This window comes from Podarcis filfolensis (assembly GCF_964270895.1).
Source record: "Podarcis filfolensis genome assembly, chromosome: 2".
NCBI lineage: Eukaryota > Metazoa > Chordata > Lepidosauria > Squamata > Lacertidae > Podarcis > Podarcis filfolensis.
The window spans coordinates 38,043,515-38,063,413 of NC_139605.1; the positions used below are offsets into that span (position 1 = coordinate 38,043,515).

A 19,899-nucleotide genomic window follows, 5' to 3' on the forward strand; every position below is an offset into this window, starting at 1 on the left:
TGAGTTCCAGTAATAAATACAAGTAGGAAGTAGCAAAGCAGTGGTTGATAGCTCCATTCTAAAGGTAGTCAAAATCAGAATTCACTTCCAGTTCTTCTAACCAGAGGCTACACATTTTCTGTTCCTGTTCCAAATCCATTTCCATGCTCGTTTCCATTACCTCTGTCACAATTTCACAGGATGCTTCCGCTGCAGAATATCATGCTGAACTAGGGCTTCTCACAGTTCTATGGCTTTATGCTTTTCATACCTACAGAAAGTTTTTTAAAAGGCAGAACACACTATTTATGTCTAAAGTGTATCGACTAAAATTTGTGGGTTGGATTTAAGGTTTTTGGAATTGGGGAGAGGGAGAGCAGCTAATTGTCTTCTGCAGTTGCTTGTGCAAGCACTGGAGCACCCTCTTCTCAACCTGGTGCTCTCCAGATGGTTGGGACTCCAGCTCCCATCAGCCCCAGCCAGCAAGAACCATGTTCAGGGATGATGGGAGTTGTAGTCCAGCAACAGGCTGGGGACGGCTGAACTAGTGGAAGAATCCCATAGTGGTTCTCAAATGTCTGCTTGTGGAAACGGAAGCGCCTCTTTGGATTTAGGTTCACTTTTCTTGCACGATCCTCTAGCCCAGGGGAAGGCAGACTTCAGCCTTGTGGGATCTACTCTGTGTTTCACTAGAGATCAAACAACCAGAGCCAGGTGCAAAAGGAACTGAAGAACTTAGAATTGAATAACTTGAGTGCTCTGAACTTGCAGTGAGATCAGGGATTTGTTCTAAGTACCAGAACTGAACCAAGTTCTGAACACTAAAATCCAAGTCTGGTTCCTCCAAGCTTTCTTTTTCTTTCCCATTTCAGCAGTCAAACTTGCTGTGGTGGGAGTCATTGTGCTGTTGCTGTTGTCCAACCACTGCCAGTCAGAAACCCTTGCTGCTGTGCTGCAAATCGCCAATAGATCCCGATCTACTTCCCACCTTCTTCTGCTCCAGCATGAGCTGTAAAACAGGCCTTGGGTGATCAGCTGCGCCTTTCCCCCGTGCAGAAGGGAACCTTTGGGTCTAACCCAAGAACTATGGAATTGCTCTGTTTGCATGGCTCTGTTTCACAAGTAGACTTGCCCTGGTTTCCAATGAATCCTCAGAATGCAAGAATGACAGGAGATGAATACAGATGACGCTCACCCCGTGGCTCAAAATTAAAATGGAAATCTGCTTCTTTTCATTCCTAGAGATGGAATCGGAAAGCATCCCACTGCCTGTCTCTCTCTCTCTCCTCCACTCCCCCCACCACCAATTTTCTAAATGCATTTTATGGAGCAGGCAGAGTGGGGAAGAGCACAGTTGGCTTTCTAATCAGTGGTGATGACAAGGAGGCTTATCTGCTGTGCCTGCTAATGCAGCAACATCAATAAATGGTTCCTGTCTGAACTGCTGTGTCATTAGGAACGGCAGAGTAGGAGAGCACATGTGACAAATGAGTGGAGAGGGGGGCGGGTGGGAAGAGTCAGATCAAAATCTGCAGTTGATTAAGAGTCTTGCATTGGAAGCAATTAATGTGCCAATAAGGCAGCCCATCCGTCACTTGCTTTATTTCTCTGAAACGCGGGGTCATAGATGTGGGGCACGGCGGGCAAAGGGGCAGAGCATTCCGGCAACCAGGGACTTACCCTGAATGTCAAAAGGGACTCCTTGAATAATTCATGCCAGGCTAAACAATCAAGGCTGCACTGCGCCCCCCTCCTCTCGCTCCCAGGGGGCTGTATGTCACTGAGGTGGATGGTGCCTGGCTCTTGATAGATGGCGTTGCACAGTAATCGATGCCACTCAACTATTTATGCATTTACCCTGCTATCCCATGGGAGTCGCTCAGCAAGGTGGCTGTTTGTCGAAGGGCTTCTGGCAAATGTTTGGAGCGTCTGGCAGTGACATAGTCATTGAAAAGCTGGGCAAACCTTTCAGATGGCTGATGGCTGAAAGCAGGTTGGCTGGTTTGGGACGTGGTATACACATGGCGTGGGTGGGATGCAGGTGGGACGTGGGTGGCGCTGTTGGTTAAACCACAGAGCCTAGGACTTGCCAATCAGAAGGTCGGTGGTTCGAATCCCCGCAATGGGGTAAGCTCCCGTTGCTCGGTCCGCGCTTCTGCCAACCTAGCAGTTCGAAAGCACATCAAAGTGCAAGTAGATAAATAGGTACTGCTCTGGCGGGAAGATAAACGGCATTTCCGTGTGCTGCTCTGGTTTGCCAGAAGCGGCTTAGTCATGCTGGCCACATGACTCGGAAGCTGTACGCCGACTCCCTCGGCCAACCTAGCAGTTCGAAAGCACGTCAAAGTGCAAGTAGATAAATAGGTACTGCTCTGGCGGGAAGATAAACGGCATTTCCGTGCGCTGCTCTGGTTTGCCAGAAGCGGCTTAGTCATGCTGGCCACATGACTCGGAAGCTGTACGCCGACTCCCTCGGCCAATAAAGTGAGATGAGTGCCGCAACCCCAGAGTTGGTCATGACTGGACCTAATGGTCAGGGGTCCCTTTACATTTACCTTTATACACATGGCATTAGCCACAATCCAGATCTAGGAAAATACTGTGTTTTGATATGTTTGCCCCCAAACCAGCTTCAAACCACACTGAGAAAAAGAATGACCCAGCTGTGTTTTAAGTCAATAGTGTGTGTGCCTTGCCTTACCGAGTTCAGCTGGCTGCATGTGGGTTGAAAAGTGGGTCTGCAGCAACCTTTGCATGATATACTCAAAGCGCCACATGTTCCAAGCTAGTAGTTGTGCAAACCCATCCTTATTTGATGTTTCAAGTTAGTGGGTCTGCCCTTGCTATTGAGTGCCTTTCACCCATTGATGCCATGTTATGAAATAAGAAAAAACCAAACCAAACCAAACCACAGGCAGTATGGAAAAATAAACAAACCAGTATATAGGGAGAAGACTGGCCAGGTTTCTTTCTCCACTGAAAGAGTGGAATGCCACTGGAAAGCAACTTTAAATTTAAATTCTTTACTAGAATTTAGTAAAGTGTATTTTACACAAAAATACACACACGCGTGGCATAACTATTCTGTGTTAAGGGATCCTGACTAGGCATGCTTGCTTAAGGACAGAAGAAATGTATTGCTGAATTACCATAGTTAAGGTCACCCTAGCCCTGCAATGATCCCAGTAACCAGCAGATGTTAGGTGAAGCATTGGAAATTGGCTAGCAACACACCAGTGGAGTGGATCACAGTCTACTTTCTGCCATTCTTCCTCTGTGCTGTCAGAAGAATCTCTTCCAAGTATGTGTTGTCACTGGAAGTAGGCATCCATGACCTTATTGCTCCCATTCCTAAAAAATCTTATATGCAAAGAATTGGGCAGATCCAAACTATGGCTCATTGCGATCAGTCGCCTTCTCCTTCATCCTCTTGGATGGGATGTTGATAATGGTATGTCCTCCAGGAGTACTGCCAGGGCCACCACTGCTTCTCAATAACTGCTGACATCAAGCACATTTGCTACATAGCATGGGCGTAGTCAGGGGGTGCAGGAGTGCTGCTGCCCCCCAAGATAAAGTAAATACTGTAAATAGAAATACTTAACTAACTGACCAATTGCATTGCAGATATCTCGGTTCTTCCCCTCCCCAACATAAAGCCTGCCCCCCCCAAATAAATCCTGGCTACGCCCATGGTACATAGGCTCCTGTTGTCACACCACACCCATGGGGAGGATGCTTCGTGTTCCGTTTGAGAGCAATGGAAAACCAGGGGAGTCTTTCTACAACCAACTCTTTGAAAAAAGAATTGCTGCTGCTAGTTTTAATTCTAAATGGTGCAATGGAAAAGCTCTTTATATATGTCCCTTCCTCTTTATATATACATTTTAGTAGGCTAATCTGTTCCATGAAGCCTAACTCCTTAAAGCAGTCTGCCTCTTCCCTTTATCCCTTTCCTTTATAACTGTTGAAATGCATAGGCTCTTTGAAATGGTAATCTTTCTTGTTTGCTGATATAATTATGCAATGCACCATGTGTCCCATAATAATTCTAATTGCCTTTTGAATGGGTGGCCATCAACACATCTTGTGGTAAAAAATTTCATAGTTTATGTGCTACTGTGTAAAGAAGCTTCTGGGGAAAAATTTGCTCAGCCTTTACCAAGCTGGTGTCCTCCAGATGTTCTTGGGACTTCAACACCCATCAGTCATGAGAGTTGTAGTCCAGCAACATCTGGAGGGCATCAGATTTGTGAAGGCTGATCTAGCTAACATTGGTAAGAGAGGTAAGAGCAGAAGATGTGATTTACTACTCTATAGTGATATAACACCTAAGCTCTGTCCAGGTGTTCAGCCCTCTCTCCCACTATCCCAGTCCATGCCTGCTTCAGTCTAAGGCCTTTGAATGATGAAGAAGAAGGTCCAAAGAGATCACCTTTGAATATTTGGCTAAACAAGGTCAGAATCTGCCACACAGTGATGCCACACATTTTTGGTGTGTGTGGAAAAAGCAGCATACAAAACCAACGAATGGATGGATGGATGGATCTGTGGTATCACTTAAAATAGAAAGCTTATGATATGAAATAACATAAACTAACCTTATCTTGAGAGCTATTCTCCCCAGTGGAGACTGTAGGGTATTTAAATGTAGAATGGGAAAGTGAGGTTGTTTAAAGCTTCACCACAAACTGCTGAAATATAAGCCTCCTCTGAAGGAGGCATATAACCAGAATGCTAGCTTATTTCTTAGTTCAAAGTCCTCTGATCTAATCACCTCTCTCCTATTGCCTGATTTACCCTTTCACCCTTAAAGAAAAATTAAAATGGATCTGAAATGGTTTCCCACTTTCCACTCTGCTTCTGCGTTGTTTGAGGGAAGTGAGGGGGGAATTACTGCAGCCAAACATATTTAATTGTGTGGAAACAGCCATGCTACTTAGTCTAGTAACCAACTACTGTAGCATGATCCCAGTGATATCAACCATTTGGATTTAACTTCATCCCTCAATTTCTGATCGTCAGTCTTTCAGCAATACTGCATCACTATTGTACAAAAGCTTTGCACCCAGTGGGATCAAGCAGGGAGAGCCAGGGTTTGGTGATAAAAACATAAGAAGAGCCTGCTGGATGAGGCCAATGGCCCATCTAGTCCTGCGTTCTGTTCTCAGTATGGCCAACCATATGCCTGTGCGGAAACCGCAAGAAGGATCTGAGCACAACAGCACTCTTCCCGTGCTGCCATTTCCAGCGACTGGAATTCAGAAGCATGCTGCCTCCAACCATGGAAGTAGGACATAGCCATCGGCTTTAGTAACCACTGGTAGCTTCATCCTCCCTGAATTTGTCTAATCCCCTTTGAAATTTGCTGGCCATAAGATCACGAAAGGGTGGAACTATGCAAATAAGGCCGGGCTTGATTCTCAGTGGCTGAGGTCATCCGAGTCACTAGGGGCAGTGAAGAGGTTTTAGCTCTCAACACAATGCAGTCCCACAGTGGCACATCTTCAATAACATCTGACAGTCCAGGACAGAGTAACACAAACCTAGCAAGGCATGCTACTCCTAATGTATGAAGACTGGGCAGTTTCTAACTTTATACAGCTGCTAAATGTTAATATGGTAACACATTTTTACACTGGTTACAGGATAAAGGGGAAATGGCTGAAAATAAAGTGGATCAGGGGTAATTTGATCGTTGCCGTGTATGATTGATGGAAAGTGACAACAATTCTGATGAGAATAGATAATGGGAGAAGCCACTGTCTGATGCATTCATCTGTTTCATAATCTGTCATCTATTGTACATCACAAGATTATTTTATGCTTTTCACTAACACAAAACCAAACTACTAAATGCTTCCCTTTGCTTGCCATCGCTGAGGTAAAAAGCAAAACACACACCAGTTTCACCGGTTTGTAGAGCTGTTGAGCAAATGGGAAAGAAGAAGAAACAACCAAGCTAAGGGGTATAATCCAGCACCCAATGTAATCATTGGCAAGAAGGGGTAGGGTGGGGGGGTTGCATCCTATCTGCTGTTTCAACAGAACCAAAATAGCAAGCATGGGCTATGAAGCTGTATATAGACGGAAGATGCAGCCTGGTGTGGTGCAGCGGATAGAAAGCCCTACAGAGATCTGGAGTTGAAAAAATGCAGCTGAATGGAATTTGGATATATTTGAAACTTCATACGTGCACCTTGATATCTAGGTTTTCACAAGTATATTTGAGAACCAGGAATTCCCCTTGATTGCCTCTCAACAATTTCCTCTACAATTTGAGTATCATGGTCAAAACTAACATAGCCTGCCCTACTGTTTGGCAGAGTAAATGGACTCCTTGCTTTACAGGTGTTTGGTGCCCTTAAAGAGAATCAAACTGGAGTTAAATTTCCTTTCTTACTCAATGTTTACAACAGGCCTACTACCACCATGCGGCTTTCCTTGATCAAGAGCCATAATGTCTGAAAACTAAGCCACAATCGGGCTTCACCCAATGCAGAAATTGTTGAGAGGCAATCAAGGGGAATTCCTGGTTCTCAAATATACTTGTGAAAACCTAGATATCAAGGTGCACGTATGAAGTTTCAAATATATCCAAATTCCATTCAGCTGCATTTTTTCAACTCCAGATATATGATGTATATGAGGAGAGGATCCCCACAGCCACTGAGCTCTCGCTACTTTTAATGATAAGATGCTCTATCCACCAGTCCACTTGTCTCTTTAGGCTCTTAGGGTGCTGACCACTCCCACAGAAGTGGAACCGGCCAATGAAAAGTGGGGGAGGGCCTTGTGTTCTTGGGAATGGCTAAGTGCATTACGGCACACTCACCCTAGTGGCAACATATTCCCTTGCAGGTGGAGGTGGTGGGGCTCTAGCTCAGTGTTTCTCAGTCGGGGGCCATATTCCAAAGATATTCCAAGGGTGCCCCCAGGTGCAATTATATAATTATAAAAAATATAAATAGAAGATGCTCTATTTACAAACAATATAGCTACCTTTCTACCAGTAGAGCAGGGGAGGCCACATGAAGGAAACAAGGTTGAAAGGGGGTCACGGTCGGGGAAAAAGATTGAGAAACACTGCTCTAGCTCAGTGGCTGAGCTCTTGCTTTGAATGCAGAAAAACTCAGGTTCAGTCCCCTGCATCTCCAGGTGGGTTTGAGAAATAAACAAACAACTATCTGACTTTTAGAAGACATCTGAAGACAGCCCTCTTTAGGGAAGTTTTTAATGTTTGATGTTTTATCACTTTTTTATTATTATTAATATTCTGTTGGGAAACCCAGCCAGATGAGCAGGGTATAAATAAGTTATTGTTATTGTTATTATTAGTCCTGGCTGGAGAGCCACTGGTGGTCAGCGTCAAGCAGACATCACTGTGCGTCATGGACTAGCTATGGTATGACTCTGTAGAAGGCAACTTCCTATGTTCCTGAACAACTTGTAATGCCAAAAACATGACTGCATTCAGTGTTTTGGGTCACAAATTGTGAACGACCATCGTTATCCCTCCTTAGATCACTGAGGAGCGACACCACCCATAACTCAGCCCATTAGTCCTGTGTTCGGTTTCTAGCATGCCCATGTCAGGTTGAGCAAGACCTCCTGTCTGACATCCTGGAGGACTGCTGCCAGTCAGTGTAAGATAGCACTGAGGTAGACCCATCAAGGGCACAGCCTCATGCTTACAGACAGGAGCACACTGGAGGGGTTCTACATGCAGATGGGAGGGGAAGGTTCATGCTCTACGTCAATAATGCATCTCAGTCCTCACCAGAGAGGGTTAGAAACCTAGATATGCTCTTCCTGAGAAACAGTGCATATTGGTGAGCGAGACACGTTTTGTGGCATGAGTTGAAAGCTGCTCTTATTAGGATATGTTTATTCCCAACACTATCCTATGCGCTAAGTCCAAATTCAAAGCACTGATATGCACATACATTATACACCCAAAGTCACAGCCCATCTCAAGTACTTGCAAACAGACAGCGTGCGAATACTGAATCATAACTCTCAATCTTGTGTGGCTCTCCTTATAGTAGAGCCTGGCATCTGAGCATTTGTGCAAACCAAAAATTTCTTGCATAATATTTCACAGTTGAAAAAACCATTCCCAGTAATTCCATTTCAACCTGGTCTGAATCCCAGTGCAGCATGGTTCTGGGAGAAATAACTTTCTCTGTGCCTCAGTTTCCTGGCTTTGAAATGGGAACAACCGGGACCTAGGCGGGGATGAGACACAGGTATTGCTAGCCTCTGGACTCAGTGACAGAGTGGGCTATACATCTAAAGAAAAAACGGACGACTTCTCCTCTTCCTACAAAAAAAAAAACAAAACACTCCGAAGAGGCTTTAAAGTTCTCCCCCATCATTGATCGGGAACCTATGCGTAATTCCGCTTACCTGCTCCAGGATGGCCAGAAATAATATACTCCAGGAATACGATCAGCGTTATGCTTTTACGCTGCATGACTCCGCCTAGGAAATCCATCTTCTCCGGAGGCGCGAGAGTAATAATAATAATGATGATGATGATATTTCTACAAGCTTGGTGCCCACATGACCTTTCTTTTCGGGGCGGGGGCAGAGCAGACAAAACAAAAACACTTTCCTTCGGGGCAGCGATGACTGCGGGCTCCTCGTGCTTCTCTTTCCCTGAAGGGGTGGGTGGGAACCCGCCGCGCGTGTCTCTGTGTATCTTTCCGCTCTCTCTCCCCTTCGGATCTAAGGCTTGCTTCCCAGCTCCGCGGCCGCTTCGCCTCCCCCGGCGCGTCCACCTCAGCCGCCCATCGCCTCCCAGTTGATTCAGTCAGAGCGCTGGCTGGCTGCTTCGAGATAGAGCCCCTTAGCCCCCTCCCAACTTCGCCCCCCCCGGAGACGAGGTGCAGTTCACACGTCTGGCACAGCAAGCCGAGCGGAGCAAGCCTAGTCCTCCTCCTCCTCCTCCTCCTCCTCGCCCGTCGACCTTTCGCAGGGTCAAGGCGGCGACGCGGCTCGGAGGGCGAAAGTTCCCTCGGAGTTCGCTCAACTTTCGATTTCACTTCGGACCTTCCCTTGGCCGCCCGAATGTTTCCATTCGGCTCTCCTCCTCGCGCTGGACTGACTCGCGCTTTGGCGCTCCTCTAACGCGAGTGCAATCGAGGGCAAAGCCGCCTTTGTTTTGCCACCCTCTCACCCCCCACCACCACCCCCTCCTCGGTCGCTCAAGCACGGCCTTCTCCCCCACCCCCTTGGGACTATCGCCGGTGTCTCAGAGGCGATCCTATGTATTCCACAGTCTTTAAAAGAAAATGGATTATTATTAGTAGTAGTATTGTTACTACTATTCAGGGCAGCGCTGGGCTTGGGTGGCTTTTGTGGGGATTGGTGAATAGCCCTTCCTTCACTTTCAGGTGCCTTGGATCAGTGCCTTCTATAAAATAAAATAAAAAATGACGATGAGCTAATTTTTTTTGGAGGCGAGGCTTCTTTGCGCCGAGCTGCTCGCGTCTCTCCAACCCCGCGGCGATCGCCTCTGCCGGCCACCTCGGTCCCCTCTAGCCCCGTCTGGCTGCAAAAGGGATTATTCTGACATGTGATCCTCTTCCTGTCCTTTGATACGTGTGCGTGTCTGTGTTTTGCATCTCACTTGCGCACTCCTTCGGCTGCTTGCGCCGCTCTCCAGACGCACGTGTCCGCGTTTGCTCGCTCGCAGAGCCTCTCCTTTCCCCCACTTCGCAAGAGCCCGTCAAGCCTCCGGCTCCGACGCTGCTCCTGTCCTGGGCCTTTAAAACCAAATGCCCGGCGGGGAAAGCGCTCCTTCCTCCGTCGCTGCCCCCTTCGCACCGGCCAGGGTCGGGGTCGATTCGTGTCTCCGCAGCGCCCCCGTCAGGCATAACGGCTAACAGCAGCAGGCGCCGGCTGCGCATAGCACCGAGGCGGGCAGGCGACAGAGGCAAAGTGGTCCAGGAGTAGGAGGGTTTAACAAATTGCTGCTGTGATCGGACATGTGCTGTCCTGCTTAGTGGCTTCGATCACTAAGGATGGATGCTGATTAACGAGCAGCGTTAATAACCTGCCAGAGCCTGTCTGGGAGGAGAAGCAGAAGTTGCATTTAAGCAGGGAAAAGTAAGATTGAATTTTTGCAGCTGGTTGGAAACTAAGCAATGCTTTGGCCGACTGGTTGCAGTGCAGCCCGGGGTTTCTCCATCCCCCTGGGGTTTACAGGCTCATGCAAAGTTATTTTGCTGCCAGAGGCAAAACAGTATATCACTTCGCTGCTCCAAGTCAAGGTGTGTCCTTCCCAAGGCCAGCCAAGGTGGGGTGTGTTTTTTTTGTATGTTTGCATCTGAGACAGAATATCCCACAAGTGTCTTTGAAAGTAAAATACATAACCATTAGCTGCCCTTTCACGATATTGAAACTCAGCCCAGCCCTTTACAACTTTGTAATCTGTCCTCCGTGTTTTCTCCTTGCAAAGTTCCAGAAGGAGAGCCAGGACAGTCGCTTACAGCAAAAAGACTAGAGGCGTCCTCAGCCACTTTTGCGTATGGAGACAGATTTGGAAATGTAAGAAACTGTTGTGGGCATTGCCAAATTAAAATAAACAAAACAAACTGGTGGTGCTCAGAACTGCTTTCAGAAATACCTACCCGCCAAAGGGTGTTGGACTGGATGGGTCATTGGCCTGATTCAGCAGGCTGTCCATATGTTCTAACACAGGCAACAACAACAAAACCCTCACACAACAGAGAAGCCCCTTCCAAGCAATCAACAACAACAAAGACCAACCTTTATTTTTTTATTACAAATAATAATAATAATAATAATTTATTATTTATACCCCGCCCATCTGGCTGGGTTTCCTCAGCCACTCTGGGCGGCTTCCAACAAAACACTAAAATACAATAACCTATTAAACATTAAAAGCTTCCCTAAACAATAATAAGGGGCAAGGGATCTTGGCAGGCACCAAGTCTGTGCAGCCAGAGGCAAAAGTGGGAGAGTGGTTATCTGATTTTCACACTCACCCTCTCTAGCCTTCACCCAGACAAGCAGAAGGCATTATGAGAGCTCAAGGTCACCTTCCTGCTGGGCACAAATATTTGGGGTGGGAAGCAGGCCAGTGATGAGTGTAGCCTGAGGAGAGAGGTTGTGGCCTGGGAAGAGTATCTACAGAAGCCCTAGAGGGCCACTACCAGGCCCTGCCAACTTGAAGTTCCCCCACCCCTGGCTTACCCACATTCACAAAATGTTTCCACAACCATGCGTGTGGTTATGTTTGCATGTTGCGTACACGCATACTGATCGCTGTTCCTTGCTGTGGTCCTTTCCCATCTTCTTGCTGCAACACCACAAAATACATCACTGCATTATACCCATTTTACAGAAGGTGTGTCAATGCTGAACGACAGAAATTTTGTTAAGGCCACCAGCAAATCTGCAGATTAGGTGGGGTTTGAACCCTAGTTTCTATATCTTCCCAAGCAGTCTATTTATTGGGTCACATTACGATTTCCACAACTCTCTGTTTTTAGCCCCTGAGTGTCTGTATCACCAGAACTGATTGCTGCCTACTGGAGCCATAAAGTGTATTTTCTAATCTCTTTCTGCAGTAGTTCTGACTGACTGCATGAGTGGGACATATTCAGAGGCAAAATTTCCACCAGCCATTCCTTTCTTTCCTTTCTTCATTCCTTTCTTCCAACCAGATTTCCAGGCCTGCAGCCCTCTGATAACAGGCTTATTGTCCCCAGCCTCGGCAAATGTGCCTTTGACTTAATTCCCTGATCTGCAAAAATATTTCATTCTTTTCTTTCTCTTCCCCAAGGCATTTGTGGGCCATGTGTGTAAGACCTAAGATAGTAAGAAGCACTTCACTTCTGCTTTGGTTCATCAGAGTTCTCCCCCCTCCCCCCACCCCATTATGCATGTTTTAATCACTGGGGCTGGTGGGGGTGAATTAGGAAGGTGTGCTCTTACTGTGTAAAAGGCATATTATTCCAGCATGTATCCAGAAGTGTGAGAGATCTGTACTAAAATATGATGGTCTGGAAGTGCCTGATAAGAATAAGTTAAATAATCAGCAATTTGACACCCCAAATTGACTGACTGCGGCAGCCAAATGAAGCCAGGCACATATTGAGATCCTCTTCAGAGTCCCTCTCCCTCCTCATGATCAGAGAAGCAAGGGGCTTGCTGTGGGACAGGGGCTTCTCAAAGGTGGCCCCAACATTATAGAAATCTCTCCTGAGGAGAGTTCACATTGCTCCTTCAAATGCCTGGAAAGGGGTGCCTTGTTTTAGAGCGATTTGGAGCTTTTGTCATTATGTTATGCTACTGCTGTATGGCTCCCATGATTCTTTGTAGACTTACATGTTGGTGTCAGTTTTATAGGACATTTTGTTGCTGTGATTTTAAAAAATATATATGTATGTTTCATCACCTTATTGTGAATTTTACCTGTTGTAAAGCTCTGCTAGTGATTACTGGAACCCAAAGGGGGTATACAGATGATTTAATAACTAGTGGAGCCCACCGTGTGGAACGCCCTCCCATAAGATGTCAAGGAGATAAATAACTATACAACTTTTAGAAGACACCTGAAGGCAGCCCTATATAGGGAGGTTTTTAATGTCTGATGTTTTGTTATGCTTTTATATTTGTTGGAAGTCACCCAGTCAGATGGGCAGGGTACTACTACTACTACTACTACTACTACATTAAGGCCCACAAATGAAAACAGGCAAATACGAAAATTTGAATTTTTTGTCAGATTGTAGAATCTTTAAACTTGACACACACTGCTGTGTCTTTCAGTTGGTTCAAAACCTTGCAAAACCCACCAGGCCCCTCAGAGTAGTGAATGTGTGTGTGTGTGCAAAGTACATAAACTGGCCGAATGTGGTTCAAAGTAACAGGGCCAAAAGCATGCGCAAAGAACGGCCAGAGAATAATCAGTAGGCCTGTGAATTATTCTTTAGGAGGAGGAGGCAGGAGAAGCCAATAGGATTGTGGAGACTGAATAGGTGTGTCTGACAGGCATGGTGTCTTTTCTCCAGAGAACTGGAGGTGCACATACAAAAGCCAGTGAGCAGCTTGCTTTCATCAGGGCTCACCTCAAAGTTGCTGAAGATCCTCCAGGACTCTCCAAAGAGAGCCTCTATCTTTTGTCTTGCCCCTCAGGCAATAGCTCTCTGTGAATGATCTTCTTCCTCTAATTACAACCCCTCACAAGCCATGTCCAGCCTGAAAGAAATTTGTGGCGGGCTTCCCTTGAACCCTCTTCCGGAGAACAGGGGCCGAAAGAGTGGAATCCCTCATGCTCCCGTGAGGACTCCCAACCTGGAGGCTCATGAAGAAAAGGTAAGAACATTTGCATGGGATCTCTTTGGGTGCCCACACCAGTTTAAACCCACCAGAACTTCAGCCTTTGCTGGTCTGCGGCATCCCAGTTCCCCAAAGGCACAGGAATAAAAAAATTCACAGTCAGAAACTCATTATAGAGACACATGTTGCCTAGACAAAAGAGGAGACCATAAGCAATCATCATGGTCCTTCTGTTGTCCCTCAGTGAAGCAAATAAAGAGTGAAGTACATTTGTCTGCTTAGTCATTAGACAACAGATTTAGTTGCTTATTTTTAAACATGCCTCTCCACAAGTAGAGCCCAGTCCTAAATAATGTTTGTGCATGTTCTAGGGGAACATTTTCTAATAAGTGTGCTTGTTTTTGAGATTTTAAAATAATTTTATCACTTGCTTTCAGTCCTATGATCCTTTTGGAGGAAAAGCAGAATATAAATTTAATAATAAATAAATAAAATAAAATAAATAAACAAAGTGAATTGTTGTCTACAGGGCTATAGGTTCTCAATTTACAACAAAAACAGTCTGTGTAGGACAAAAATTTTTTTTTCCTTCCAGTAGCACCTTAAAGACCAACTACCGTATTTTTCGCTCTATAACACGCACCCAACCATAACACGCACGTAGTTTTTAGAGGAGGAAAATCCGTAGGCATGCCACCCGTAGGCATTCCCTCCATAACACGCACAGACATTTCCCCTTACTTTCTAGGAGGAAAAAAGTGAGTGTTATGGTGCAAAAAATACGGTAAGTTAGTTCTTGGTATGAGCTTTCGTGTGCATGCACACTTCTTCAGATACCAAGTGTGCATGCACACGAAAGCTCATACCAAGAACTAACTTAGTTGGTCTTTAAGGTGCTACTGGAAGGAAAAAAAATTTTTTGTTTTGACTATGGCAGACCAACACGGCTACCTATCTGTAGTCTGTGTAGCAGACTGACTTAGTTTTTCAAGCCTTTAAATAGAAACTGCTATGATGATATGGTGGGAAGGGACATTTGGGGGAAATTGATTGGCCTGGCATATTCAGACTGAGACTCATCCTTGAGTGAGTTGAGTTAATGATTTGTTCTTTGGTTGGGCAACCAAAGAATAAATAATTGTTTAACTAAGCAGTAACTGAGTTGCCTGTTGGGTTCCTAAGTATTGTTACATGCCCACCGCTTCCCCAACCAGTGAGAAATTCCCAGGAGAGTGCTTCCAGGATTGTTTTACAGTACCTCAGGTTAAGTACTTAATTAGTTCCGGAGGTCCGTACTTAACCTGAAACTGTTCTTAACCTGAAGCACCACTTTAGCTAATGGGGCCTCCTGCTGCAGCCGCGCCGCCGCTGCACGATTTCTGTTCTCATCCTGAAGCAAAGTTCTTAACCTGAGGTACTATTTCTGGGTTAACGGAGTCTGTAACCTGAAGCGTATATAACCTGAGGTACCACTGTACTTTGAATCAGAGAGGACTTGTGGCATCTTTGTACAGGGTGAGCCTTTTAAAAGAGGCCCCGTGGAACATGTGTACTCTGTATCCACGGGGCCTCTTTTAAAGGACTCACCCTGCATTATTGCATTAGGCTGAGAGGCAGTAGCTGGCTCAAAAGTCTTGGCACATAATATATTTGTGAGTCGCTTTCTCCAAACGTATTTAGCAGGTAATTTAAATGTTATGTATCTTTTCAATGTAACAGGCTTATATTCCTAGATAGCATCATCCTGCAAAGTGGGCCTAACCTCATGGGTTTGTATCCGTTAGTGTGTCCCTTGCATGGACAGAGGGCAATTAGGACCAACAGAGGCTTTTATGAGGGAAATAGCCAGTTGGATCAGACCAATAGATCATCTCAACCAGCATCCTGTTCTTGTGGAGGCCAGCTAGAAGCCTGTGGGAAAGCTGCAAGCAGGATCTGAGCACCAGAGCACTCTCTCCTTCTGCGGTTTCCAAACACTGGTATTCAGAGGCCTACTGACTCCAACTAGATCAGAGATAATCCACACAAGACAGAGGTACAGTGGGTGGAAAGGCTCTCTGTCCAGAGAGGGGTTGAGCTGACTTTAGATGGTTTTGCACCAAGTTTGCATTGTCATGACCCCTGTGCAGCAATCCAGACACAGAGTCAGAGGCTGCAGAGGCACGTGCTAAGGAGCCAGATCAGATTAAGAGCCCTGAACTGACTGCTGGAGAGCAGGAGATGACTACAACTTAGGCCGCTGGACAGCAGCCTCCAGAAGAATCTCCTAGAGTCGACCACCAGGGCCTATAGGGCCAGAGCCTGAACCATCACAGGCTCCTTCCCCTGAGAAACCAGATGCCTCCCACCACACATCATTGGTTCAACGGTGCAGGGAGCACACCAGGAGAGAAACTAGGGAACAGGGCAAGAGTGCCTGTCTTCAGGCCAGAGAGTTGGCCCTTGTAAGACTCTGAAGTTGTCTACAAGGCAGTGGAGTCTGGAAGAGGGAGTCTAGACACAGAAGCTTAAAAGGCTTTAGTCTGCTCCCAACTTTTGTGGGAGCAAGTTGCTCACTGGGAGCTGTCTGTGGTCCTGCAACAGCCTGTTTGTCTTGCTACTTTCTTTATAGGATCTGGCATCAGACCACTTTATCTATGCCATGTCTAATTTTATAAACTTCTATCCTGTTGGCTCTTTGGGCTCATCCACTTTTGCTTGCCCTGCTACTGTCCCCCAGGAAAACCCAATCTTTACTGCTGAATCAGAGCAAACATCAATTGGGTTTTCTCCAGAATGTTGTTTGCTCTGATTTAGCACTAAAGAGTGGGTTTTCTGGGGGAAAGCAGTGAGGCAAAGACAAAACTGCTCAAAGCCATGCTTTCTAGGCATGGGACAGTGGAAATGTAGACAAGCCATTACTTTCCTTTTCTCTAAACTAAAAAAACCTAAATGCTGTAATCTTTCCTCATAGGGCAGTTGCTCCATCCCAAGACCAGCACTTGGAGAACACGTTTGCAATTAATATAAATTATTATTGTTGCTGTGACTATTAATAATATCAGCCACGATAATATAATTCATTGGGATAGTAGTAGCAGTATTAGAAGTAGAATCGGCAGTGTAACTGTAACGTGTTCCAAAGCTGAGGGAACAATGCCAGTTAATATAAGCTGAGGATCAGGCCTGTGTATCTGCAGCGCTTTATTTTCAATTTATATTTGCAGTATTAACTCGAAACTGTTCCCATGTTTTGTTTTCATGCATCTCTGTTTCTGGCAATAATATAAAGCCTTTATGAGAGCTTTAGCCATGTGCTTCGGGGTCCTTCGGAAGAGCTACATGGCTCTTTCCACCATCTCATCTTTAATCTCCTTGGATAAACCAAACCATATCTGCAAGGCTCTTTCCATATATGGTTCCTGACTTCTCTTTCTTCCAAGCCCCTTTGTTGCTCAGGACTTGAAGCCGCAACATCCTCTGTCTCCTCCTTTTCCCTGCCCAGAGGCAGAAGTCTCTGTGCTTTACTATTACCAATCCTAAGAAAGACAGTGTCTTCCTTTGGCAAATTACAGAAGGGTTGCTGTATTGGCCTGATGCAGCAAAAACAACATTTTTTTGTTAAATGTATTACTCTGCTATCCTACAATGCCATAGGACTCTCTGCTGCATTCCCTTTGTCTGCCATACATAGATAGCCTGCATCTCTTCATTGTGCCCCTGTTAAAGAGTAAATTTGCCTTACATAAGAACTTAGGAAATGGCCTTATTCTGAGCCAGACCATGGCTCCATCTAGGGCAGTATCATTTACTCCAGTGGCCCTCACACTCCCCCACCCCCTTGAACCACATGAAAATGGTTGAGCATCTTGGTGGACCACTTGATGGTTTCTCTGCCTGTTGTAGCAATTATAATGCATTGTGCTAGGTCAGGGGTCAGCAAACTTTTTCAGTAGGGGGCCGGTCCACTGCCCCTCAGAACTTGTGGGGGCCGGGCTGTATGGGGGGGGGGGGAACGAATGAATTCCTATGCCCCACAAATAACCCAGAGATGCATTTAAAATAAAAGGACACATTCTACCCATGTAAAAACACGCTGATTCCACGGGCTGGATTTAGAAGGCAATTGTGCCGGATCTGGCCCCCGGGCCTTAGTTTGCCTACCCATGTGCTAGGTGCTGTATGGTTTTTAACAGTATTTTTTAATGGGCTTCTTTTATTTCTTACACAGTGTGTTTCATTGCATTGTTATTTGAATTCCTTAGCATTCAAATTGTAATACAGCGTAAGAAATAAAATCAATATGAATGTTGAATATACCATCTCCCGCCTTCAAATCCAGACAGGCTGCCTGAATGAAGTGGTCCGTGGACCACAGTTTGGGAACCTCTGGTCTACACTGACTTAGCAGTGGCTCTCTGAGGTTTCAGGCAGCATGTCCTCCATCCCAGCCCTCCCTGGAGATGCCGGGGATTCAACCTGGAACCTTCTGCATGCAAAGCATGTGCTCTGTTATTGAGCAGTGGTCCACCCCCGCCCCAAGGATATGCTTTGAAACATTTCCACACAGGAGACGGCAGTGAGGAGAGGTGCTGCTGTGGACCCGGCCTCCTGGCAGCAGTGCCACTACTGCATACCAGAGTGATGCAGATGTAGAGCAGGGCAGCAGCAAGGTTGAGGCAGTTTGGGCACACTCAGTTGGCACACTGGTGCACTTGTGCCAGTCTGATGACACTGCCACTATTCTGTCCCAGTACTAGACGGTGGCACTGCTGCTAGGAGATCAGATCCATCCCTCCCTATTGGTCACTCCTGTTTGCACATGGAAAACTGGGGCCGCACTGAATTAACTTGTTTGGATACACAAAGCAGATACTTATTTGTACAATTTGCAGCCTGTCAAAATTCAACACCTCGCCAGCTTTCCAGATTGTTGCTTTAGCATCTAATATTCCACCTTCCAGCTGATGTCTCTTCACTGTGTGGCTTCACCTGCCAATTCAACAAAGACATTTGCGCAACAAATAGCCCATCGTTATCCAATTACTTTTGTTAGTAGAACACAAACACATTTCATCTTCTTTGTGCTAGCCTCTTAAGTAGAGTCCATCTAGAACTGTCAGTTGCAGACAAGAGTCTTTTGTCTCTAAAATGTAGCTGTCTGCAGTACTTGGTTGTGTAAATTAGGACAAATGGCCATGTTAGTTTGCACATGAAGGTCATTGTGCTGTAATAGTAGAAGGGAAGGGAATCACAAATGCTAAAGTCTTCACCTGGAAAACGGCACAGCATTGTCAATTCCAGATGACTAGATGTTAAGCCACAAACAACTAGGGAATTGGGTTCATTCAGTGTCTGAAATGCATCACAGTTTGTCAAAATAATGGATTTGGCTTTCTAAAGACTATTAATTCTACTGCTAGGCTGCTACCACTACTTGAGTAGCAGTTTAGAGCATTATGGAGAATAGGGCTGTCAGTGGCTACTGGCCATTATGTGTAGCATCTCCTCGGTCAGAAGCAGTATTCCTCTGAACACCAGTTGCAGGGAATCACAAGTGGGAAGAGTGTTCTTGTGTGGGGGTCCTGGCATTTGGTTGGCCACAATATGAACAGGATGCTGAAATGAATGTGCCTTTGGCTTGGTCCAGCAAGGCTCTCCTTGTGTTCTCCTGACTTGGTACCAATGGGAACATCCCTCCCAGGAAAGATAGCAGTTCTGGAGGATCACTGATCTGGTTCAGGACCACTCCACCATCTCAGGAAATGTCTTGCCAAATTGGGAGACAATATCTCAAGAGGTGCCTGGAAACAAAGAGAGCTGATGGACAAGCCCATTTGCAAAATATATAGCAGATTGTGATTTGTGACTCATTCTTCCTAAAAACTGAGCCTAGAGCTGCAAACAGTATTTTTAAAATGCCGCTTGAATATTTAAGATGCTGCTCAAGCTGAGCTTGAATCTTCTCAGCATGGAGACACTGGGCTAGCTCATCATATTTTTGAATAGTCTGAAGGCATCGCCATCTGTGGAGCTTCCTTTCCATATGGGAGCAATAGCTTTCTGGCAGCAGCATTGTCACTGATTAGGAGTGGGAGGCAAGGCAGCAGTGAGGTCAGGGCTGTGCAAATACGCTGGCAGAGCCAATTCAATGTGCCTGTAGAGCCCTGATCTCACCACTGCTTCCTGGCCTCGTATACCATGCAAGCCAAAGGCTAAAGCCAGCTCCCTTCTCTGCTGCCTGCTTATTTGATTTCACAAAGAAGAGCAGATAACTATACCCTTAAGCAGTTTCATGGTGGAAGCAATGAAATTTCTACAAAACTGAAGTTTGGATATAGAAGGGTCTGCTTTATGGTTTTAGTTTTTTTACTCCACCCAGGTGGGCTGGGGCTCCCACACATTTAATAGCATGCACAGTTTCCAAAGCAGGGAGTGAACTTGAGAAGTGAACAAACATTTCCTTGTTTCATATCCCATATGGTGGTGTGTTTTTTTTTAAAAAAAAAGAGTTAATGACAATGACATGAGGAGGACCCTACTGAGGAGGATAGGAAAGATTTTATCTGATTTGCCTGCTGGAGGAACAACTATCCTTTGAAGTAATGTTGGGGTTCCTGCTGGCAT

General features: G+C 45.8%; 2 protein-coding genes and 1 long non-coding RNA gene across 4 annotated transcripts in view; 2 read left to right on the forward strand and 1 right to left on the reverse strand.

Moving 5' to 3' along the window:
• Positions 1-10,158, reverse strand: part of LOC310757557 (netrin-4-like) — a 55,078-nt gene extending 44,920 nt beyond the window's left edge. For both annotated transcript variants that reach the window (XM_083602769.1, XM_083602768.1), the window contains exon 1: positions 8,389-10,158. In XM_083602769.1, the coding sequence (XP_083458895.1) occupies positions 8,389-8,476 (88 nt within the window). In that variant the 5' untranslated portion in view covers positions 8,477-10,158. The remainder of the gene's footprint in view (positions 1-8,388) is intronic.
• Positions 10,159-12,794: 2,636 nt separating this feature from the next.
• Positions 12,795-19,899, forward strand: part of UROC1 (urocanate hydratase 1) — a 48,856-nt gene continuing 41,751 nt past the window's right edge. Inside the window, exon 1 of the mRNA XM_083602767.1 lies at positions 12,795-13,329. Coding sequence (XP_083458893.1) covers positions 13,204-13,329 — 126 coding nt within the window. The 5' untranslated portion in view covers positions 12,795-13,203. The remainder of the gene's footprint in view (positions 13,330-19,899) is intronic.
• Positions 13,755-14,831, forward strand: LOC310754037. Its single transcript, XR_014543549.1, has 3 exons — positions 13,755-13,853; positions 14,255-14,556; positions 14,782-14,831. It is a non-coding gene; the product is annotated as an uncharacterized lncRNA (long non-coding RNA).